Consider the following 25,940-nt stretch of genomic DNA (forward strand, 5'->3'; position numbering starts at 1 on the left):
CTCATTGAGAAAGAACAGGATTGGAAGACGCGGCGTATAAAGCCTAGCAGAAAGCGTGAAACAAAGCAGTCTGATCGGAATTGGACTGGGGAGGCCAGGTGTGGATTCCGGGATATAAAACTTGTTTCAAGGGGAGTAACCAACCACTTCCACTCCACAACGCCCTGTGCGCTTCGGGGGATCTGGCCACCCTCTTCATTTAAAATTTTTATTTTTTATGCAAAGATTTCTATACATTTTTTTCCTCTTAAAAGAAAATTTCTTTTTCAAGAGAAAATAAGGCAAGATCAATGAAGGAGAGAAGAGCCAGTCAGAAACTAAACAGTAAATCTATCATGGATCCTAATCAGAACGTGAAATGCAAAATAGTGGTAGTTGGAGACAGCCAGTGTGGGAAAACGGCTCTGCTTCATGTGTTCGCTAAGGATTGCTTCCCCGAGGTACGTCTTGCTTTCCCTGCCACTGTCCGGGAGGGATTCCAAGGTGCTGGAGAGCAGTGGGTTTGGGTTTTCATTTGATTTATTTTATTTATTTTAATGCCCAGACCTCCTTAGTCTCCTCTCTTCTTCGACCATTTTTTTTTGGGGGGGGGGCCTAGATCTCTTAAAAAGGGAAAGAATCAGGCAAGAAGGCACTGGGGCTAGAAGAAGACTGTGGATTAAGCTCCTTTGCTTCTAAAACTTGTCTTTCATATGGAGAGAAGATGCTAGGGTTAGATTGGCTTGAAATGGGAATGATTTTGATGGGGGAAGGGGAGAAAAGTCAGACGTGGGATTTGGGGGAGATAATATGAGGGAAGAGAGATAGTATTCCCAGTGTTTGATGCCTGTTGGGTTGCATGTGTTTTTTGTTGTTGTTTTAAGAGGAAGGAAGATTTTGCTGCTGTCATGATTTTTTTAATTAACCCTATTTTTATTTGTTCCTCATTTCTTTCCTTGTATTCTCCGTGTGTTCCTTCAGAATTACGTTCCTACAGTATTTGAAAATTACACGGCCAGTTTTGAAATCGACACACAAAGGATAGAGCTGAGCCTTTGGGACACTTCGGGTAAGAGACCGGGGCTTGTTTCTTTATCGCAGGGTTTGGGGTGCTGTGGGTAGAGTGTGCTGGGTTTAAGATTGAGCGATTTATGTGCCCTAGGCAGGAGCTGGGCCAGTGCCAAGGACCCCTGAGGTCAGCGCGCCCTCTGGCATTCCGCTCCGCATGCCACATTGCCTCCATTAAGTTTTTTCTCTTTGAGTAATCCCTGGGTTCCGGTCGAGATGGATTCAATTCAGCAACAAATGCTTTTTATTTTTATTTTTTATTTTTTTGTGAGGAGGAAGATAATGGGGACAGGGAAGTGAGGAAGAGCCGGAAACGAAGGCTGGGAGTAGAAAGTAGAAACTGGAAAGAAATGATAATGGGCTTTTAACTCTCCTAAAGGTAACCTAGGCACTCTCGGACCTGCTTACAGAAATAGCCTGAGGTCTCTTCTCTTAAAGCTTGGTGATCCCGTTGGGGACAATTCTGGCCCCTCACACACTAGGGGCGAAAGGGGGTTGGCGCGAGGCGTCATTGACTCTGAAGTGACAAACAGCAGCGAGTTTACTTTCTATACTGTACCCAGTTCTGAACCTGGGAATACCTTCTCTATCCAACTTGATGGCTTTCTAGGAGGGCGAGAAGGAAAACCAGGGAAGGTGGTGGTGGTGGTTGTGGGAGGAGGGGGAAAATCCTCAAATAGGCGCGGTTACGTGCGGAATCCTAACCTACCAGAAAGTAACATGAGCGCAGGCAATCTCTGGTATTCGTGACGATGACAGGAAAGTATGTGCAGGCGGTTGTACCACATTGAGGTGCCGGGAAAGGAGTGGTGGGGGGAGGGAGAGAGAAAGCTGGAAGCTGGAGGGTTTCCCTCCTTTCAGGGCTGCTTTGCAACCTGTAAAAAGGAGTAGATCATGAGGCCCTCTCCAGTCCCTCTGAACCCTAGACTTGGAGAGGATATATTGATACAATAATCGTTGTCGGGGCTACATGTGTGTTTCCGTCTTTTTTTTTTTTTTTTTTTTTTTTTTTGAAGGGGATTATTCAGTTCAGAACTGGGCTGCTGCCCTCTCGCCACCGCCTTTCCCCCTTGTCATGATTTTAAAGTGGGGAGTATTAACAAGTTTTGGGACAGTTCGTGAATTGGGAATGTAGAGAAGTAAAAAGATGGGAAGGACTTGGATGTTAGGGGGAAGTGTCTCCTGGATTCTTTTGGTGAGAGTGTGGTGGACAGATAATCCCTAGTGTTAGGTGGTCCCAAAGCCTCCCAGTCCCATTGTCGAGGGAACGGCGCCTGCACCGCGCACCTGGGGCTGGACTGGGGCGGGGGCGGGGAGGGGGTGAGTGTAAAAGAAAGCTGGGGACCCTGAGTGAGTTAGCGGAGGTGGAGGCAGGGGAGCAGGAAGGAACTGAATTAAGTGGGGATCTGGGAGGTCGGAACGAAACTGAGCTGCCACGAGGATCAGGCTGGGTGGGAAGCTAAAGTGAAGACTTAACTAGGAGACAAGTGCGGGCATGTCGGATCTGCCCCTGAGAGACATTAGTCGGGGCCGCCTGGAGGAGTAAGCGGAGGAGACTTGATTTCTTTAGGCTGGTAGCGGTCTAGCTGCAAACCTTGTCAGGCAATATGATCAGCCCTGATCCTGGGTCTGAACCTGGATTCCGAGGGCAAGAAAGGGACAGAGAAAGGGCCCGCCGAGCTCGCCGCAAGGTTAAAGCCCGCGCATGCACAGTAGGGGAGAGGAGGCAGTCTAGTCTCCTTTCGCTAAAAGCCTCTCTCAACTGCAGTCTGTGCCAGACTCGGCTTTTGCTACAATCAATCCCAGCCCAGATGGGCAGCTTTTCATTTTCCACTTGGAGAGCCAGGCGCTTCACAACGCCTCACCATGTGCTAAGGGGGCCCGTAGAGGGAGGGAGGGGCTGAGACCACACTGCTTTCATTCTCTCTGGAGATTCCACTCTCCTCTGGGTTAGATAGAAAGTAGCGACAGAGGAAAGGCTTTTATAGGCATTGAGGGAGGGGTGTTTTTCTTAAATTTTTTTCTGTTTATCATAGCTAATATCTACTCTCAGAATTCTCTTCCTGGCTCTTAGACCCAAGGTCTTGTTCTTTGCCAAACCAAGCCTGCTAGAATAATAGCAGGCACCATAGTACAGTGGACAGTTCACTGGCTCTAGAATCAGAACTGTATTTAAATGCGAACTGTGATGATTTTCCCTCTAGCTCCTTGGAAAGTCACCCAATGCCTCTAATCTGAAGTTTCTTCAATTGTAAAATGTGTGGATAGGATTAAATGTCTTCTCAGTTTCCTACAAACTCAATGGCCCCATGAAAATCAGAGAAATGGTGGATAGAACTGGCTTGGGAAAGGAAAGACTGGGATTTAAGTCCTATTTCTGACTCATCCTTAACTTCTTCACGGTTCCATGCAGATCACCTATAGATGCCAACTTGCAGGAAAGGTGCTGATCTGCATTGGTAGAAGTAGTTTGCTTTTGAAGTCATCTACACCAAAGAAATGTTTCTGTCCCTATGAACTTTGCTATGCCTAGGAAAAGTGGTTTGATGGTCAATAATTAACCTTGACAGACAATCTTACTTTTAAACCCCATGGAATGCTAGTCCTAGAAAGGAATGTAGAGGTTACATAATTTATAGGATTGTAGAGTTGGAAAAGAGATCTTACGATAATAACTATAAGTCATAATTTGAGAATATACATTATCTAATTTGATCCTGACTGTAAATCCTACCAGATAGACACTACAACTACAATACTCATTTTATTGATAAAGAAACTGAGGCTTACTGTAGTCAAGTACCTTCCTCACCAGGGTGCAATATTGTCTTCCCTAAGATTTCATGGAGCTTTACTAGCTACCTATATCTCTATCCATTTATTTGTTTGCTTTTCTCTTCCTACTTGAAACTCTAAATAGAGTGTACAAATGGTACTTATACCAGATCATCTCCAACATCATCATTTAGACTAGGAAACATGCCCAGGTAAAAGGAGTGATTTGACTCAAACTCCATATCCAGTAAGTGGTTGAGCAAGAACTTGAACTTAGATGTTTTCTTTCAAATCTTAATGCTTTATCCTGGCCAAACTGATTGGAGCAGTACCTACTCTGATGCTGCTCTACCTTCGTTCTAAAGTCACTGAGGACAATAAACTAATGAAGATAAGAAATCAGTAAAAGCTAGTTTTCAGGGCACATATATTTTACCAGAGCTCCCTCTTCACTAGGACAATACCTTGGCTTCAGCTTTTAGATTTTGTGGGTCACCTCTCTCAGTTCTAGAAGTTTTAGCTTGAGTGTTTGGAGTCAGACTCTGGGAGTCTGGGAATGCAACTACCTTGGCTTCTTAGAGGAGGAAAGGGAATATATTTAAAGGTAATTGTCAATCTCAGTAGGGTCTATCCTATTTCACAGAAACTATCACTTTTTTTTCTTTTGGCTTTATTATAGAATTGAAGGGTTTTTTATTTCTGTTTGGTAAGAGAAAGAATGAAAGAAGTAGATTTATTTTTAGGGTACAGAGAAGGCAAATATATTGTGGGCAATCTTTATGGTACTTCACATGTAAAGACTAGTATAATTTAGATACGAGATTTTCAGAATGCCATATTTTAGACTTTTGGCAAACATGCAAATTTTATGAATGTTCATACTTATTTATACATAGAGTTACTAAGTAGATTAGATTTCCCTGGTGTTTATTGCTGCTTAGAATATGAATAATTAGTACACAAAGAAACTACATTAGGTTGGCAACTTTATAAACATTGTCTTTCATTAAATTAAAGATAATCACCTGGAATGGATTCTGTATTTTTATTCAGTGATGCACAAGCTCATATGTGTTTAGCTTCTATATCAATTGAGATGAAGAAAATATCTTTTTAGGAGTTGGTTAAAAAAAATCTTATGTGGAATTTAGATCTATAGAAAAAAGTCACAATAGGAAAATAGGATTATTTGAAACTATAGCATAAAAATTAAAAAGTTATTTAATAAGATAGTCACCAAGCTGTGCTGTAATTCTTAGAATAAACTCCGCACAAAGCAAGCTTGTCATTTAGAGGTAAAATGAATGCTGTTATGGGTCATTGCACTTAACTTGGGAATCATTGCATCAGCAAGCAGTCATCTGAAGTAACTTTAGTATTTTGTATTTCCCTTGAAGCTTTTCACAACAAATGTTTGAACAGGATTATTTTATGACAAATGTTTGACATTTGTGTGGTTCAGGTTATTAAAAAATTACATATCTTTGGCCCTAGATCATATTGTTTATTACCAACTGTTGTCAACTTAATTTAAAAAAAAAAGTAAACTAGGTCTCTGAATGCCTGAAAGTTAGATTTAGCTGTTTAATCATTATTCAAAATTAGCTCTGTAGACAATTGAGCTAATTCTTCTCCCTTCTCCTGCCATGCCCAAATCAGTATTTGTAAAAGGGGGAGAGAATCTTAGATGAGAAAGACAAGGAGGTAGAAATGCAGGATGTTTGTATTATTTTGTGTGTCAGAGAAAGAATGGAAGCCATTAAGTCTGACCCTATCAGGGAGAAGGCAGTAAAAACTCCCACTGTTTTTGAGGTTTATTAAATATAATGGATTTTACTTATGAATACTGAACTTGTCATAATTCCATTTTTATTTGTGATCCTTGGGGGGGAAAAAGGTCCCAATTTGCATTATATTAGCTGGGGCTGTCTAGTAGATCCATTTCTAATAGTAAGAAAAAAAAATGTTTTCTAATTGAGTCTAGTACATGAAGGAATTTATCAGTCAGTCTATAGCACCCTTAAAGAGTCATTGCAAATCCAACAGATGAGCAGAACCTGCTCAAAAGACTGACCTATGATTCTATGGAAACAGCATTTTAGAAGAACCTGCTGAAAACAATGCTACTCAGGCTTTTGGTGTACAGTATCCTTTTCCACTGATGGTAGAACTAACTTATAAATAATTGTTCTATGACCTAAATAATTTCCAAGTTCAATTAAATTCCTATAGGGCATGAGTTTGTGTTCTAAATGTGAAGCTACTTTGTGTGGTAGAAAAAGTACTGGAATTGGCATCAGAAACCCCATTAAATTTGAGTCTATGGTTTGACCCTGCCACTTGCAGCTGGGTAACTGTGGGTAAGTCTCATCCTCCAAAATCCTATTTTTTCTCCTGTAAAATGGGATTGTTGGTTCTTTCACAGGGTTGTTGTAAGGATCCAATTAGCACTGTACATAGATCAGTGCTTTGTAACTGTTTCTAATATGTTATTGTACATTACTGTACTTGTTTTATGGAGTCAAGTTAGATATGGGTTTGTCTTACATTTTCCAATGCTTCTAAGTGTTTCCCATTTGCTACAATGAGCTAATTCACGGAAAATTCCAAATGCCTACTGATAAAAATTAGTCATTAGAAGATCACCAGATAGCTGTATTTCTAAGCAATTCATATCAATAGTATTATATATTAATTACAAGTAATTTTAGTTCCTACTTAGTGGCAGTTTTTAACCTAGCAAAAGTAATTCACATTTTCATTGAGGAAGATAATTTTAAATGAAGACTATGTGTGATACTAGGGAACCTCCAGGGTATTATATTTTGGAGAAATCCTTCAAAATATTCATTGACACAAGCTTTGTTTAGCCTATGGATGCTTAAGTTAATAATTATTACATTTTTCTAAAAATTATTAGCATTTTAAAAAGCACTAAAAAAGTTTTAGTCTATATACATAAAGTAATTAGGTAATTAAGTATATTTTCTCCCATTTTATTTGAGGAAAATATTCATCAGAAATATATGTGCCTGTCAGTTCAGAGCCAGCATTTGTAGTTTATGCATCGAATTTGAAGTATGGACTTTGTGACAAGCACTCTAATGAAATATTTCTCAACAGGGCCAGAAATGTTACAGCAGTGCTGGGGATTAGCATATAATTAAATCCAGAAAAGCCTTAGAGGCTTCAAAACAAATTAACTTTACTGTGATTTGAACATATATGCACAATGTGTGGAACATCTGGGCAGAAATGTAGCAATGATTACCAAATCAACCAGTATTTATTGAGCAGATATGTGCAGGTTCTGTGAAGCATTGTGGGGGTTTAGAAATGTGTAAGTTGCAGTCTCTTTCCTAAGTGAATGAAAAGTTAAAGTAATACAAATGAGGAATGTTGAGACCCTATTAGATTAATTGTTAGTGAATGATACATTAATGAATGATAAAGGCAATGAATGTGCCAAGTTCAGAACAGTGAAGGATCACTTTGGACCCAAGTATACTAAGATTTCATGAGGGGAAAAGGATTGAGTTAGCCCTTGAGAATAGGGATAATTGGGGCAACTAGGTGACTCTGGATAGAGAGCCTCGCCTAGAGATGAAAGTCCTGGGTTCAGATCTGATCTCAGATACTTGCTAGCAGGGTGACCCTGGGCAAGTCACTTAACCTCAGTTGCCTGAACCTTATCTTTCTTCTTCCTTGGAAATGATACTCAGAATTGATTCTAAGACAGAAAGTAAGGATAAAAAAATGAGTAGGATTTGATTTGATAGCATTAATGAGATTTTAAATTGGAGGAATCCTTACAGATTTAATCCAACCCTTTCAAATAAGAAAACTTTATAATAAGTAGCTCAGTCTGGATTTGAACTCAAGCTCTTGGTCTTCAGATCCAGGGAAATTTCTACCATGTCATAGATCAATCCCTATTTCCTCCCCATGAAAACCTGCTAAAAGCATTCCAACATGTAAGAATATTGTATTTGAGATATGTGGGGTGAGCTACCTTCAGGAGCAACTCAAAACATGTTAGTCATCCTTTTGTATGTCATTGTTATCACAGTTAAATATTTCCATTCACATGAAAACCAAGGTGCTTACTACATTAAAAAGAATATTTTGCATTGCATTTATAATAATATATAAATAAAATCTGGAAGGGAGCCCCATTTCTCCATTCTACAAAAGAGGAAACTAAAGCCTTAGAAAGATGACTCATCCAAAAGTCACCCAACTAGATGACAAATAAGCCTGAACATTGAGAGGGCCAAGCCCAGAGGCAAGAATTCCTGGGTTCAAATGTGGCCTCAGATACTTCCTAGCTCTGTGACCCTGGGCAAGTCACTTAACCTCCATTGCCTAGCCCTTACCACTCTTTGTCTTGGAACACAATATCAATTCTAAGATGGAAGGAGTAAGCATTTAAAATAAATGAATAAATAAGTAAATAAATAAGCTGACACTAAGGTCTTCAAACTCTCAGTCCAGTCCTTTTCTCAATATAGCACAATTATTTTCAAAGCCACTCCCCACTCCATTTTCGTTTGTTTATGAGTATATAATTGTCTTAAAGACATAAAGTAGATAACTGTCTTAAAGTCTTAATTCTCCTCCTGGACACACTCGAACTTGCTGCCCCTTTTCTCCATGCCACTTCTGCTTGAACATTATTATTTCACAAATATAAAATAATCGAGAGCAAGGTTAATTTTCTGGCTATGTGAATATGAAAGGGAAACAATATTTTAGGTTGTGACAAAGAAGCATGAGAATCTCTCATGATAAATACTAAGTGTAAAGTTAAAAGTATAAGCCTGGGAAAGAACTAGATGTATCCAAAAGCAGGGAATGGTAGTTGAAGCCTCAATCAAGCCCTGTATCAAACTTGACTCAAGGGCTTAGATTTGCTCTTCTCTGCTCCATAAGGGAGGGAGGTTGTAACAGGACAGATCTCTTATCTTGATGACAATTTCCACAGGATGACAGCACTTGGCTTCCCAATTAGATCTGCTAACAGATGCATCAGACCACATAAGAGGGTTTCTCCATTGGAGCTATTGGTTGGACTGCAAAGTTCAATTACACTTGGCGGTCTGCATCTGTCTCTGGAGACAGGTTTTTTTTTTTTTTCCAGCTTCATTTTTAACCCCACTTGGAAAGGCTTCCTTTCCACCCTATTTGGAGCAGTCACATGCTCAAATAAGGTATCCAGATTGGCCATATTGGTACTACTTAAATTAACCAGATGTTTGCTCATTAATCCAGTTATTTTGCATGTAGATGTGACCCCAAGGGCCAATAGCTGCCCAGATTAGTTTATGGCTGTTTAGGAGTCTATGTGAAAGGAAACCAAAAACCAGTTTGTAATGCCCTTCAGATGCCTCTGTTGCTATCACCCAATTGGCGACTTTATTCACATTCCCCATAGAACAACCAACTCTTCTGTTGAAATGGTTCTTAAATGTCCTCAAGGAGTCCTGTCCAATCAAATGAACCTATTATTTAGGCAGTGTGGGGAAGTTAGACTTCATTCTAAATTCTCAAGAGGCCCTGAGAATAGAGAGCCAGATTCTTGAAAGACATTCACTTCTCACACTAGACTTCAAAGGGATCCTTTACTAAAAGGAATCCCACAGCTAGGTGGCTAGCCAGAGCTAGAGCTGGGAGGTCCTGGGTTTAAATCTGACCTCAGACACTTCCAAGCTGTGTGACCCTGGGTGAGTCACGTAACCTTGATTGCCTAGCTCTTACTACTCTTCTGCCTTGGAACCAGTACACAGTATTCATTCTAAGATGGAAGGTTTAAAAGAAGGTGAGGTTTAAATAAAATAAGTTTTAACTAGAGGGGTTCCAGGCTAGTTCCTCATTAACGTGATGAGCTTTTCTTAGCCCTATTGTGATGCTACAGCTTCATCTGTTAAGTATAAATGACAGCATTGTGCTTACAAATTTCATTAGCCAAATTGGATTAAGATTTCATAAATTTTGTACTTTGAAGGAAGCTACAAAATTCTACAAGAACACATCTTTTGCATTCCTGAGAGATAAAATGTTGAGCCCATTTTATGGTGCTATATTAGCCTCCAAATTCTTTCTAAAGAAATCTGCACATAATTTCTTTCAATCTGGTTTTATGGGTGTGTGTGTGGGGGGGGGGGGAATGAACAAAAAAAGCTTTATTGAGAAAGCTTTAGTAGATATTGCACATTTGCTTTCTTTCCTTCTTGGCTTTTTTTCAAAAGTGCAGACCAGTTTGGTGGGACTGAGGGGAGAGGGCAAGGGGAGGAATTGAAGAGAATCTTTTATTGAACCAGATCTAAAAGGTCTGGGTAGATTGGATGCACATTCTTAAGATTCTTGATAATTCGAAGCTTTCATCTAGATTAGTGATGGCATGATGAAACGGTATCTTATAACAGGTCAAATCAAATAGTCACATATGTTAGTGATTATTCAGAACAGTCTAATACAAATGCTTTTTGCTAGTCATCTCAAACTGAAATATTCAAATGCCCGACTCCTGACTTTTACTTTAAATTCCTTAAAGTGGTCATGAAAACTATCCACGTTAAGACAGACATAGAAATACGGAATTAGAAGAGCATTCACTAACTACCATTTTTAAAGTTTCAAAATCTTTGTAACTGGTATTGTAAGTGGATCAACACAAGCTCCCTTTTGGGCTGGAATCTGTGCATATATACATTAATTATGTACATATATGGTCTGTTCTATCTTTGAGAAGCTGTGAGTTAAGCAGACAGGTATGTGTCTGAAGAATTAGTTTCAGGGTGAGGCACTTTGTGACTATTCTTGGGTTGGAAATTTTGCTCTCGCCCAGAATTAATGATCTTAAAGACAGAGATGGGCAGATGCGAACTTTCAAAAGGCCTTTTCTGTTTTGCCACTCGTATGTGCCAAGTTCCAACTATTCTAACTCAATTGACCCATGAAGGAAAAAAAAAATGCATTACTGTACCTCTCATCCCCAGGCAAACTCTTCAGTCTTTTAAAAATATTTTTTTCACTCCAAGGATATACTTATCCTTTTTCTATTTAGATTTCCCTGGGGTTTTTCTTTTGATAGTCTCTTATATGTTAAAATAAAAGTTATAGGGATAAGATTTAATTAAAAATTCAAGAGAAATGGTAGGATGATAAAGCTGAATCTTTTCATTCACATAAAAGCGAAAAATTATAAATGGGCAAAAAGAACCTTACATGGCAATTGCAGCCCAAGAGAAAACTTAAGATTATAAAAATGGACTTTAATTCTGCTTCAGCATTTAGGAAACAGGATTCAGGAGTTAGGGTGAACTTTTTGGCTTTCTGCTGCTATCTTCTGCTCTAAATTTATGCTAGATCCTTTTAAAAGGAGAATGATAAAATCTACAAAAAATCATCCCTCCTGCACAGGACTTGACATGGGGGGGGGGTGAGATTTCTCCCTCATCCCTTCTACTAAGAGGAGGCTCTTTTAACAGATAGATTACCTTCCAATGCCTAGTCTCTCCTCCAGATGTTACTTCTCACTTCACAAGGGAATTCCTGGAATTCTTGGGTTTTTGTTGCTGGGTGAGTTATCTAACAAGTGTTTAGTGATTAAGGCATGCAGTCTCACAGCTCTTTTGCTCCCTTTGTGTAACAGTATGGACTTTCAAGGGAAATTCTAAGAATTGCCTTAAAAATGATGAAAACTCAGAGAGAACACAAGATGAAACTTTGTTCAAGGATTCCTATGGGAGCTTAGTTAGCTAAATGGATTTTGTTGGTTTCATTGTGCTAATGTATTTCCTTACATCTAGCTGCTGTTATTAGGTATTGCTATATTGTGTACATAGGGCAGTTAGGTGGTGTAGTGGTTAGAGGAGCCTGAAGTCAGGAACACTTCTCTTTATGAGTTCAAATCTGACCTCAGACACTTACTAGCTGTATGATCTTGAGCAAATCACTTAATCCTGTTTGCCTCAGTTTCCTCATCTGCAAAATCAGTTGGAGAAGGAAATGGCAAATCACTCCAGTGTCTTTGTCAAATAGGGTGTCAGAAAGGGTCAGACAGTCATTTTTGCTATATTTTACTGAGGAATAAGCACATTTTCTTATATAAGAAAAAATGTTACATCATGATTTCATCTAGAATTACTTAAGATGATCGCTACTTCTTGAATTTCTTTTTCCCTTAAACTATTAGCATTGTTATAAATTTTTAAACCCTTAACTTCTGTGTATTGGCTCCTAGGCAGAAGAGTGGTAAGGGTAGGCAATGGGGGTCAATTGACTTGCCTAGGGTCACACAGCTGGGAAGTGTCTGAGGCCGGATTTGTACCTAGGACCTCCCATCTCCAGGCCTGACTCTCAATCCACTGAGCTACCCAGCTGCCCCCTATTAGCATTAAAGATTTGGATTCAAATTTTGTTAGACATAACAGATTGTGCAAATACAGGCATTTTACTTAATCTCTCTTTGCCTCGGTTTCCTCTCTATGAAATAGGGAGAATAATAACAGCTCACAAGTTCATTGTGAAACTCAGAGGAAATAAATGCATGCCAGGCACTTTGTCAGCCTTAATATGCTAAAGTAAATGCATGTTCTTAACTGAATTTAAAAATTTAAAAACAACTAGGTGGGATAGTAGAGAGCTTGCAATCAAGAAGTCCTGAGTTCAAATCCCACTCCAGACCTAGATTTATAGCTTCAGCAAGTCATGTAACCTCTGTTTGCCTCTTTCCTCAACTATAATATGGGGATAATAATAGCATTTCCCTCATGGGACTGTTGAGATCAAATCATAGTAATTTTTAAAGTGCGTGGCATATAGTAAGCACTTAGTGTTTATTTAAAAACAAACAAAACTTAAAACATATTCAAAAACTCCTTAACAAATCAGTCAACTCCCACAAGAATTCTATTAATGGAGAGAGGACCAAAACTTCTGTCTTGGAAGCTCTCTGTGGGGTTTACCAACACTAACAGAAAAGATTTCCTATTTTAATACAGCTAAGTATGAGCAGCTAAGCTGTAACAAAGACACCTAAAGATCTCCATCTTTTTGGTGTTTAGACAGGAGGGTTGGGGTGAGAGAAAGAGATTCTTTAAGCACACAAGGGGGTAAGGCTTTTGCCAAAATAGCATCATGTGTATTATCATAGATGACAACACCTTTAAATTGCATGTGAGGAATTAAGGCTGAAGAAGGTCTCAGAGGTACTGCCAAAGGTGGAAAAAGAATCCAGATCTTCTGCCTCCAAACCCAGTCCTCTTTCTTGTATAACACTGACAATATTAAATTGGTAATTGATGTCTAATGAAGATTTTATTTTATTCATACTATTATTTTTTTGGTGGGAAGCGAGGGTAAGGAAAGATTAGGGTTGGGATATTAATAACCCAGAGCTCTTGAGTTGGAAAGAATTCACAGAGATCCTGTCTTTTCAGGTCAGATCTAAATCTAAAACCTTCCTAGAGAGATGGTGGACTTTTTTACTGATAGGCATGTTCAAGAAAGAGAATTCAGTAAATTTCGAGAACAGAATCACAGAACTTTCTTGGTAGGTTATTCCAGATGCTAACAATGAGTCGTTGGAAAGATCTCTTAAGAATTTCATTGGCCTCTTAACTTTTGGGAAATGTTTTAAGAGAAAGAATTGTTGTTTGTCTTTTATTTCAAAGAGGATCGATGATATAACAGGGTGATGTCTTGATACCTGAAAGCTGGGTGGTGCAGTACTGGGCCTGAAGTAGGAAAACTCATCTTCCTGAGTTCAAATCTGATCTCAGGTAGTAATAGCTGTATGACCCTGGGCAAGTCACTTAACTGTGAATGCCTCAATTTCCTTATATATAAAAAGAGCTGGAGAAGGAAATAGCAAGCCACTTCAGTATCTTTGCCAAGAAAACCCCAAATGAGGTCACAAAGAGTCAGAGAAGACTAAACAACCAATAGATTGTAAAGTCTTTGTTAGCAGGGGCTGTTTTCAAGAGAAAACAGTATATGAGTTAAAAAGGAAGACTGATTTTGGAAATTTAGATTTCTACTACAAAATTTGAAATTTTATTGCAAATCAATTAGCAAATAAGTATAATGGAAATATTATACAACTTAGCTTTTAAAGCCAGAAATAGGAAGAGTACAACAAACTCGGAGAAAATTTGAGCCTGAAAGTTAAAATTAGGAAATGGATAGGAAGGCCATAAGCATTATGAGCTTGATTATTATTAGTCCTAGCCAGAATCCATTAGCCTTTTGGAAGCCATTTCATTTGGATCCCTTCTCACAAATTACTCTATCATTGGATTATTAGGCTGTTGTTCCCAATACTGAACTTAGTAGTCAAAGGATTAAGTCCTACTTTCAAAGGTGGCCTCGTTTTTAGATTCCTTGGGTAAAGGAGCCTTTACAGGTGGCCTTTTACCTCCTTGACCTTCAGGAGATTGATTTTTGTATGTATTTGGGCAAAGACAAAGCATCTCCCAGCTTTCAACCCCCACTCCATCAGGTCACTGATTCCTGACCAGAGAGTGAAGCAGCTGTAAACCATGCAGAGCGCTGGCTCAGTCTATCTTTACTTGTTCACACTCTTGTTCTTTATCTTTGGCACATTCCTTTTCCTCTTGCTTCACAGGCACACATTTGGCCTGAAGTTATCTCAGTGAAACAAATGGAATAGTTGAATTTTTCCACATGACCCCTGGATTCAGCAGATTTATGCAAAGAAAGTCTTCAGATACCAGAAGCCCTTAATAATTTCCAAGTTAGCAGTTTGATAAAGGAGGAAGCGTGGTACACTTAGTTTTCAGAGAGACCTAGGTTCTAATTCTGCCTCTGCCTCTTTATTTCTGGGCATATCATTTTGTTTCTTTGGGCTTTAGTTGTCTTTTTCTGTTAAATGGGGATAAGAATATTTGTAATATCTACCTCGCAGAATGGATAAAATAAATCAGAATGTGTCTCAAGTGCTTTGGAAAAAAAAAAAAAAACTTCCAACTTTGTTTAATGACTTACTAAGTAGAATTATTCCTTGATTAAGCAGAATCAAGTTTGTTTGGAAATTTACATTTTAAATTAATAGTTCTAAAGATTGCCTAAGATTGCCTCCCCACCCCACAAACAACTATAACAACAACAACAACCTACCTCATTTTTATTTTCTCTTGACTTTAGCTTATTTAGCTCTTGATTCCTCAAGTTAAAACTTGCCATGAAGTAGAGAATATGCTAAACAATAATGCCAAACCTATAGCTTGCCTGAAACATTAAAACTTGAAAAGCTTTTTAATTTTCTTCTTATACTCTGGTGAAATTCCTTTAAGCTAACATTGAATTTTTAAACTCAGTACAATGATTTCAATTCATACAAAACATATGCTTCTAAAGGGCCTGCATGTGGAAACCAATATAAGTATCAATTAGAGATGTAATTTAATTTTGCATTGAAAATAATTTGTTGTAGTGCTGATTCTATACAAATTTCCATTCTTTGAGTTCTTTAAAAATATAAAAAAGGGGGGGCAAAACAACTGCTTGAACGCATGGGTCGGGGTGGACATGATTGAGGGTGTGGACTCGAAACTACCACACTAATGCAACTATCAACAATTTAGAAATTGGTCTTGATCAAGGACACATGACAAAACTAGTGGAAATGCGCATCGGCCATGGGTGGGGGGGTGCAGACAGGAGGGGGGGTTGAAGGGGAAAGGTGGAGCATGAATCATGTAACCATGTTAAAAATGAATATTAATAAATGTTAAAAAAATAATAATAGTACATGAAGAATTCAAACTCTACTTATACAAATACCTAATCTGAGTTAGAGTGAGAAATTATAAATTAAACACTCCTGCTATTAATTTTCACCTTTAAAAAAAAAGGGGGGGGCAACTAGGTGGCTCAGTAAACTGAGAGCCAAGCCCTTCTAGAAAGAGGAGGTCCTGGGTTCAAATGTGGCTTCAGACAGTTCCTAGCTATGTGACCTTAGGCAAGTCATTTAACCCCTATCACTTAGCCTTTACCACTCCTTCTGCCTTGGAACCAATACTTAGTTTTCTATGGCAGAAGGTAAGGGTTTAAAAAAAAAAGTATGAGTATTCTAATGGTTAAGATAAGTTGTGAATTCAGAGTATAGAGTTCTCCTGATTTTTATAATATAATCTGATGGTACTACATCAATTGCTTCAATCCTTAAGTCCTCAATTAGCCCAGAATGCTGAATGGCATAGAGAAGCCATTGGTCCTATCCAGTATGAAATGTGTCTTCTAAGTTTTCAAATAACAAGCAAATACCTTTGAAGGCTAAACAAAGGATTCCCCCAAAACTTACTAACAACTAAGTTTACAATACTTAAATACTCCTTAATCTCTGTATCCGCTTTCTTATTTCCAACTGTTCTCTGTTGGCTTTCCCTCAGAGAAGTTTATTTCAACCTCCATCCAGTAGGGGCAATAAGTAGACCAGGTCATGTCTAGGGAATATGCCACATTTTTAGTGTTAGCCTTCCTTTTAGAGGCACAGAGAAAAGCATTAGAGAAAATGAAAAGTGATCTAGTAGAAAAGAGTACTGGGTTTGTGTATTCAGAAGACCTAAATTTAAATCTTGCTTTTTGACCTTGGTTTCCCTATTTATAAAATGGGGATAATAATGGTACCTGTTTCACAGGGTTGTAAAGATTAACCAACAAGATGATGCATATCAAATACTTTGCAAATCATAAAGATACATAATTTTGAACTCTTAATACAGGTTTTTTAAACCCTTACCTTCAGTCTTAGACTCAATACTATATATTGGTTCTAAGGCAGAAGAGCAGTAAGAGCTAAGCAATGGAGGTCAAGTGACTTGCCCAGGGTCACATAGCTAGGTGTAATGTCTGGGGCCATATTTGAACCTAGGAACTCCCATCTCCAGGTCTGGCTCTCCAACCACTGAGCCTTTTACCTGCCCCCTATTAACACAGTTTTAATGCAGAACTCAGCACCTCTTTGACCTTTCTGGTCTGGTATACAATGGAAAGAGCAATGGATATGGATTCAGAGAACTTCATTTCAAAGTTCCAGTGCTGCCATTTTTACTACTGCTTGTGTGACCATGAGAAAGTACCTGAGCTTTATTGGGTGTCAATTCTCATTCTAAAATAATAAGGCAGGGTGAAGAATTTGGACTAGATTTTCTCTGAGTCCTTTTAGTTTTTAGTCCATTATTTTTATTATTTTAAAGGATTATGTGTATAAGTAGGCTCCTCTCTTTTTTAAAAAATGGACTATTGATATAATTTCTTTGTATGTGTGACTTTTTTCTCCTGTCTCTTAAATAGAATGAAGAGATGGGAGGCAATGTTTACATTAATATGGAAAATCTATATTGGGTGGAAACAAATATGGTTGGACACAAGGCCATGGGCAATGTAAATCTGTTCCTGTGAAGAAATGTTTTAAGCTCTAAATTAAAATACCTTTATTTCTTTATAGGTTCTCCTTATTATGACAATGTCCGACCCCTTTCCTATCCTGATTCCGATGCTGTATTGATCTGTTTTGACATCAGTAGACCGGAGACTCTTGACAGTGTCCTAAAAAAGGTAAGTATTTGAACACATTTTAGTGTTTAGGTCTGACCTATTAATAGAAGTCTTGAGTTCTTACTGTTGGAGACGTTGGTTTGGATGTTATGATTAGAGCCTTCTTTAAAAAAGACTTTTTATGGGGGCAGCTGGGTAGCTCAGTGGATTGAGAGCCAGGCCTAGAGATGGGAGGTCCTAGGTTCAAATCTGGCCTCAGACACTTCTCAGCTGTGTGACCCTGGGCAAGTCACTTGACCCCCACTGCCTACCCTTACCACTCTTCTGCCTTGGAGCCAATACACAGTATTGACTCCAAGACGGAAGGTAAGGGTTTAAAAAAAAAAAAAGACTTTTTATGCTCCTACAAATTAGACTTGTATGTTATCTCACTGCTTCAGAAATTTTTTTCATAGAATTATGAAAAAGCATATACTTTTAGAAGCATTAAAAAAAAACCCTTACATTTTGCCTCAGAATCAATTCTGTATATTTGTTCCAAGGCAGAAGAGTGGTAAGAGCTAGGCAATGGTGGTTAAATGACTCGCCCAGGGTCACACAGCTAGGACGTGTCTGAGGCTAGATTTGAACCTAGGACCTCCCATCTCTAGGTATTCAGCTTCCTCCTTATAGAAGCATTTTTTTAAAAACCTTAGTAGAAAGAGATACTAGTAGAAATAGAATTCTTGTTGATTGAATGTGTTTTCCATTTTCCCCTTAGTTTTCAAGTCTGTAAGTTGACCCATATTTCTTCATCATAATGCTTTCAGGTAGATCTTTATTGATAAAGAATATCTCATGCAATAATTTGTCAGATTTTATATCTCACACAACACTTTATTAGACAATTCATAACCAAGGAGAAGATATTAGAAAAGACTATATGTTTCATGGCATGGTGGTGGTAAATTCTGTTATAAAAATGGAGACTGTCCTATGCCAAAAACCATCAATAATATTGTAAGCAACTTGGTATAGTGAAAAGAATGCTAGATTCTTAGTCAAAGAACCTGGGTACAAATCCCATTTCTGATACTTGTGTGAAATCATAACAAGTGTCTCTTTTTCTGTGGGGAAGGTGGGTATCTTTCTTCACCTGGAAGATTCTTTCAGCCCCAAATCTGTGATCTCATGATCCTATGAATTTGGAAGACTTAGTGAAGAGTTTGGGTTAAAATGAGATGAGATCATGAGTCCAATTGGGAGTCTAAGATGTCTGAGGATCAGTCTCCCAGTCCCAAGAGAAGGTGGTGATGAAGGGACACAGATACCTTCTGTAAGTGGGAAGAAATCTCCAGGTCAGCGCATTCTCCCCACTTGTCCCCCTGTTGGGAAATATCTGAGTAGAGAAAACACAACCCAACCTTCTCTCTCCCTTAATTAACCTAAAAAGACTCGATTTTTTTCATAGGCAACCAAGTAGGACCCCCACCTAATTTAAACCCATCTCTCACATCCCCCTCACACATTGTCTTTCAATTCTTGTTTTGTCAGCTACTTGAAGCCATCAAAAATGAAACACATTTTTATTTGATACCCACTATGTGCCAGGAGCTATGCCAGCTGCTGGAAAAACTTTCTACAGTTTTAGAGATAATAGGAAGAGAAGCCTCATTTTTGGTTAGAGATTGGAACAATGGTAAAAAAAAAATTATGTGAATGAATTTCAGTTAAAGTGTCACCAGACAGTCAGCAAGCAAACATGATTCTCTTGGCTCATTTCCTGTTTTAATAGGGAAGGGGTGGCAGAAGAATGGAAAGCCTGGGGTATCTGAAGTGCTAGGGAGGGGTTGCCACTGAATGGGGAAAAGAATGCAAAAAGGAAGAGACTGGAGACCGAGAAGATAAACCTTGCAGATCTGCATCATGACTTTTATCCCTAGGGGTAGTCCCTGTTTACTTTTGACTTGGCCAAGACAAACAAGCTGAGCAGTGAGGTATTTCTGCCAAGCAACTGCCAATGCAGGCAGCTCCACTCTGCATGATTTATGAAGGTTTTTTTGTTTTTGTTTAGAGAGTGACTAATCTTGTTCCCACTCCAGTGCTTTACTGTGAAGTGTAGGTGACCCTTGGTTCTGGAAGGTTCCATAAGCAGAGCGCTAGCTTTGACCCGTTCCATCAGGCCTGAAAGTATGGTCTGGAGATGTGCTGCATCTCTGTCACCTGGGGACCAGGCTAGCTAAGTTCTATAAGAGGCTTATCACCAGAAGGTTGGCAGTTAATTTTTTTGGCCACAGCAACTCCTGAAAACCATCTGCTAAGATGTAGAAGGGGTGCCTTAGTTAACAGGGTATCCATGTGGATGAACATCATATCCTTGAAGTATCGTTGAAAATGGAGCCCTAAATTCATAGATTAAATTATATTAATTAAGTTTTAAAAGGACCCCCACATTCATAAATTCATAGGACTGGAGAGAGCCTAAAAAAACCACTGAAAACCATTGAAAACAAATGATTCCCATTTTACAGAATGTCCAGAAAAAGCAGTTTGTCCAGGGTCACAGAAACAGACAATTAATGGCAGAGTTGAAACTTAAAACTAGATTTATCGATTTCTTATTCAGTGTTCTTTCCACCACACTAGAAGAACTTCATTCCCAAGTGAATTTGTTCACTATGAAGTATGGACTAAGAATGAGTATGTTATTCGTCCCACAAGCTTGAGACTGTTTGTCTTCTTTTTTTCTTTTTTAAAAAATTTAATTAAACCCTTACTTTCTGCCTTGGTAAGAACTCTTCAGACAAAAGGGCAAGAGCTAAGCAATTGGGATTAAGTAACTTGCCCAGGGTCACACAACTAGGAAGTGTCTGAGGCCAGATTTGAACCCAAGTTCTCCTAACTTCAGGCCTGATGCTCTATCCAAGGTGCTACCTAGCTATAAGCCAATGAGAAAGATGTCAGAAGTGAGACACTTAATACTGTGTCCTAGAGGATTCAGCAATGCTTGAATCATTTCCTAGAAATTAGTTTATGATTGAGATGGTACTGGCTCAGAATGTTTGAAAACTTAGCATCTGTCAGAATGTAATTATTCTTACTAGATTTTTATCTTGAGAATAGCCAGGTATCTCAGTGGATTGAGAGCAGTAATGGAAAGTCCTGGATTCAAAAATCTGGCCTCAGATACTTCTAGGTGTGTGACCAGTTGCCTAGTCCTTATAGCTCTTCTGCCTTGGAACCAATACAAAGTATTGAGTCTAAGACAGAAAGTAACTTTTTTTAAAAAAATAGACTTTTAGGGGGCAGCTGGATGGCTCAATGGATTGAGAGTCAGATCCAGTGATGGAAGGTCAAGGATTCAAATCTGACCTCAGACACTTCCTAGCTGTGTCACCCTAGGCAATTCATATAACCCCATTGCCTAGCCCTTACCACTCTTCTGCCTTGGAACCAATACATAGTATTGATTCCAAGACAGAAGGTAAGGGTTTAAAAAAATAGACTTTTAAAAAAACTTTCTGCTATATCTATTTATAATCTGATAAGTAAAAAAAAATATTTAAGGTAATGTCTGACAAGTCCCAACAATATATCTCCTAGAGTAAAAGCAGATAGTGAATCAAGGGAAGAGAACAGATATTAATATGCATCAGCATTTTGTCATGCAATACATCTACATTCAAAATGCACACATTTGAAATCCCGTCTTCCAGGTACTACCTTTGTAACCTTGGGCAAATCACTCAATACCCTCTGGAAAATGAAGAGATTGGACTAGAGAGCCTATGAGCTCCTTCCCAGCCTCAAATCCATGAGAATGTAAAGTAGTATCCATAGAAAGTTAATATAAATTCACTTTCCTTATCGAAAAGAAAACATTTTTCTAATTGTGAGAAAAAAGGAAAGTCTCATTTGCATTGTCTACCACCAAAGCAGTCACAGTGCCAGCCCATCCTTCATGTTCCAACCTTCTCTTTTGCAGTGGAAAGGTGAAATCCAGGAGTTTTGTCCTAACACCAAAATGCTGCTAGTTGGCTGCAAGTCTGATCTTCGCACGGATGTTAGTACGTTAGTAGAACTTTCAAATCACAGGCAAACACCGGTATCTTATGATCAGGTATGTAAACTATCCCTTGGATTGTGAGTACCAATTAGAAATAAAGAACTGTCTATCTTCTCATCTGAATGCAAAGAGGCTAGGAGATGCTTCCCATTGACAAGTACTTCCAATCAAAGTAAATTCTCTTAGTCAGAAATTTTGAAGGAGCACCATGCCATGAAGTAGCTGCATTCTGTTATACAAACTCAAGTATATTAAGACTTGCTTATATTTTTTGTCTTTTAATCTTGAGTAGTTTTAAACACTGCTCTTTTTAGAGCCAAAAGATCATAGATTCAGAGCTGAGACCATTGAGTCCCAAGACTTCATTTTACAGATGAAGAAATGAAGGCTGAGAGAGTTTAAAGAGACTTGCCCAGACTTTTTGTAAGTGTCTGAGACAGGATTTGAACTCAGGTCTTCCTGATTCCAAGCCCCCATCCCTTCTATCCACTTTACCACTTAACTGCCTATTCCCCATCAAAGGGAGACCAAGTTCTAGTTAGCTCTAGCATTGTCTAGTTAACTGAAGGGTTGGAGGAAAAGAATCATTCCCCTTGGAAAAACCCCCAAAACAAAACATGAGCTTATTAAAAGACCAGAGACCTATTGCAACAAATTCCTGATTTAAATTAACCTTTTATGCATCTTGTTATTCATTCATGTATGTATGTCTGTGCACACCACTGGGCAGATGTAGAAAGAATGAACTGTAATTCAGAGACGTCATACTACTTAATTCAGTGTGCTAACTAGATGATATTGCATCGCTGCATACATAAATAGTTGCCTGCATTTGGCCCCTGTAAACATCTCTGTAATTCTCACTGGGTCCAAGGCGCTGTGGATTTAAGATAGCTCCCCTTCAGACTCAATAATACCCTTTAAGAGAGTTAATCTTGCTTTATAGTCAGTGGCATAATAAACTGCTAAAAAGGTCTTTGCTATTAAACTAGAGCACCCCATAAAAGAGTGTTTTAGAGGATCATAATTTCCATAGGCATTCTCCCAGAGAGTGAGCTAGGAGAAGCTGTTCTAACAGTTGTTCCTTTAGGAAACCCAGGCACTAAAAAGATTTTATTTTGAAGCATCTTGAACTTTACTTAGCATTCAGTACTATAACCACTGTGTTCCACTTGTTCTTTATTTTCATGGAAGCAGATTGTGTTTCAAATTAGCAAAGCTGGGAACATTTGAATGAGCTGTCCTGGCCATGTATATATGCTTTCCATCTGTCCACACTGGTGGGATTGCCTACCTTTAGAAACTCCTTGTTTTGCATTTCGAAGCATGACTTTCAAAGAGGCAATCAACAATAAAAATATGTTTGTAGAATGATTTGTATAGGTCCACCTCTAGAGAAAGCACTGGTAAATGAAAATGAGTAAAAAATAGTTTTGTATATATCTTTTTGACAAATGATACATACTCTAATGGAAGGGGGAGTTGGGAGAAAGGGGATTAAGTGGGCATTTAAATATAACAAACAAACTAATTAATTAATTATTTTTTAAAAAAAGAGGCAGTGGAGACTTCTGTTCAGTCCCTGTAGCAGTGTATTCTTCCACGTTGTGTTTTTGCCATTAAAAATTTAATATTAATTCCTCCCACCCCCCATTGTCATCATTGACATCCTACTTGGTTAATTATTTTCGTTCCATCTATTCCAACAAAGTAGAATTGACCAAAAGAAGGCATCATGGTGGAAAAGGTATTGAACTTCAAGCTAGTCTTAGGTCTGAATCCTGGCACTGCTACTAATTAGTTTTATAATCTTGGCAATTTACTTAACTGCTTTGATAGTCTTTTCCTTCAACCATGCAGCTGGGGGATTGGATTCCGTGGTTTCTAATGTCCTTTCTGGTTCCAACAATCTGTTATTCCAAGGGAAGTAACCTATATACCATTCATGGTTTTAAAAGAGGGAGCAAGACTCAGTTTCCAAAGTCAAATGGGAAATGTTGTCAGGTACTTGAGCTCTTCAACTCATTAGTCTTCTTTAGTCAGGCTTGTCCATTCAGTGAGGTGTAATGTGTCTCACTCTGTTTCGCTATGACCTGGAAGACTTATCACTAGTTCAATAACTATTTGCTGCTGTTGTTGATAATGATGCTCAATCATTTCCTTAGTAGTGCCCTTATTTCTTTCTCTGAAACACCTTAGACGAACCACTTGAGAGCTTGCTTCTAGTTGTTCCAGTTCATTGACGGTCCAATTCCCTAGCCCCGTCCTCAAGAAAATATTGTTTGATTAATTGGGAGGAAGGTCTCTGAACCTTCTGCCTAATGATTGGCTAAAGACTTTATGGCCAATGTTCTTTAAAGCTGCAAAGAAGGTTAATTCCACTTAAAATGATATTTTTTTCCTTAGAATATTTGACAGAATTATTTAAACATATTATAAATCATTCATGATATTGTTGTCTTATACCATGACTTTTTCCAAAGTGTTGCTGTTGATTGATATGTCTTCTTTTTTCTTCCCAGGGTGCAAACATGGCCAAACAAATTGGAGCAGCTACTTATATCGAATGCTCAGCCTTACAGTCAGAAAACAGTGTAAGAGACATTTTCCACGTTGCCACCTTGGCATGTGTAAATAAGACAAATAAAAATGTTAAGAGAAACAAATCACAAAGGGCAACAAAGAGGATTTCACATATGCCTGGCAGACCAGAACTATCCACAGTTGCTACAGACTTACGAAAGGACAAAGCAAAGAGTTGCACTGTAATGTGAATGTGTTGGAATTCAGTTAACAAGGACAAGAAAATCCAATGAGAAAAGGTGAAGATCGAATGGAGTACGCAGCCAAAGTGATATATGATGGGGCTTAGCGACCATTTTAAAGGATATTCTTCATCTTTTGTGGGATACTGTACTTAAAGAGTTCAGCATGTAGACCAAGTGGTGAGAAGAGAAGACTTTCAAGATCTTGAAAATGTGACTTGGAAGATTACGCCCCAAAAAGGAGAGGTTTAATTGTTCTAGAAATAGATGAGGAGGGGAATGAGTACCTCCAAGAAGAAAAATCACACCCTATCTGGTGCTTGCTTTTTTTTCTTAACAATCTATTCATGGCTATCTGCTTTGATTTAATTTTTAAATGTTTTAATCTCCTTTTAAAAATATTAATACACCCTCCTCACTGGGGAACTGGCACTGTGACCTTCGAGTTTAGTTTTCCAGAGGATGTGATCTAATTTCCTCCCAGCTCATCATTAAAATGGAAATTATATCAAGACCCATGGGGTATCGAAAGGAAATGCTGTATGAGGCTTTGAAATGTTGCCTTCCTGAGATAGCTGAACAAGATAGTAGTGAAGAAAGCCTTTTGCAGTTTTCCAAGGTCTGCAGACTAGCACAAGAAATGGAATAGACCAAGTAGAAAGAGTCTGCCAGTTATTATTCAGTCTTATGTTTCTGTTAATCAATGTGATTGTCATTTGAAAAGTGGTAATACACTGAGTTTTCTTTTTGTGCCCTGTTTAGAAAATACATTGTAGGGTTGTGCCATCATAGATGAAACTGCAAAGTTAAATAAAAACTTCTGTGAGTTGTGGTTATGGAAGGATCGATGGGGAAAGGAAATCTTAGGTAGTTTTAACCAGATTGTGTATGGAGTGAAGGAAAAATAACAGAAAAGCACAGATTTTAAGCAAAGTTCTCTGAATTCAAATCAGTACAAACTCAAGTCAACATGGCTGGTTGTTGAATTGGTACATGGATGGATATTCTCCAAAATGGCTATATTTGATGACCCTTGGGTATTCCTTATTTCATTTTCTTCCAATAGCATTCATAGGAGAAGGAGCCAGAGGTACAGTAGAGCTTTAAGGGCTCTCAAGTGGAAACTGGATATAGCATCAATCCTATAGGCTGAGCATATACATATCTTGAGAGAGAGAGAGCGCTGAACCTGAGGTAACCAGATTCAGCCAAGTCCCATTTTGGTGGACCGATTTCTCACATCAGGTGAAAATAAATCAGTTTCTCCAATGGTTTGCAGATGTCTTCTGACCAGTTTCTCTCAGAAGCTTCTTTCAAAGAAGAAGGATAGACTTGACCTGTTCGTTATTGGCGCTTGTTGAAAACGAGCATTCTTTCCAATGATGATACTTCATTTTTGAAGTGTTAAAGCTGTGTTCCCATTAAAATGTGGCAGGATAGGAGATTAAGGATTACAACACTTGGTTCTATGTCTTACAAGCACTTTGTTTTGTCTCTGCAAGAAAATACCATTCCAGTCATTTCCCGCAAAATACAGACGTTTTACCCACATAATATGCTTTGATTGATGCAGCATTATGCTTTGGGCAGTATTACAAAAATAGCTGGCAAGTGCTTTCTGTATTTAAATATTGTACAAAGAAAATAAGTTATAACTGTTATAAAACAGAACATTCATTACATTTTTTAAATGTCTAAGTCACTTTGTATGTTTGTTTGGTTAATGTTCCTGCAGTATTTATTAAGATATCATTTTTTTCTTTAAATAAAAAAAGTAACCATGT

The 25,940-nt window shown here is 38.4% G+C and overlaps 1 protein-coding gene across 1 annotated transcript; it reads left to right on the plus strand.

The window, feature by feature from the left end:
- The first annotated feature begins 241 nt into the window (after nucleotides 1-241).
- On the plus strand, nucleotides 242-25,929 carry RND3 (Rho family GTPase 3). The gene is made up of 5 exons (XM_044666591.1): nucleotides 242-440; nucleotides 961-1,048; nucleotides 17,297-17,406; nucleotides 21,311-21,445; nucleotides 23,914-25,929. The coding sequence occupies exons 1-5, from the start codon at nucleotides 291-293 to the stop codon at nucleotides 24,163-24,165; spliced, it is 735 nt and encodes a 244-aa protein (XP_044522526.1). The 5' UTR covers nucleotides 242-290; the 3' UTR covers nucleotides 24,166-25,929.
- Nucleotides 25,930-25,940: the final 11 nt, after the last annotated feature.

The sequence above is a fragment of the Gracilinanus agilis genome, chromosome 3, assembly GCF_016433145.1.
Source record: "Gracilinanus agilis isolate LMUSP501 chromosome 3, AgileGrace, whole genome shotgun sequence".
Lineage (NCBI taxonomy): Eukaryota > Metazoa > Chordata > Mammalia > Didelphimorphia > Didelphidae > Gracilinanus > Gracilinanus agilis.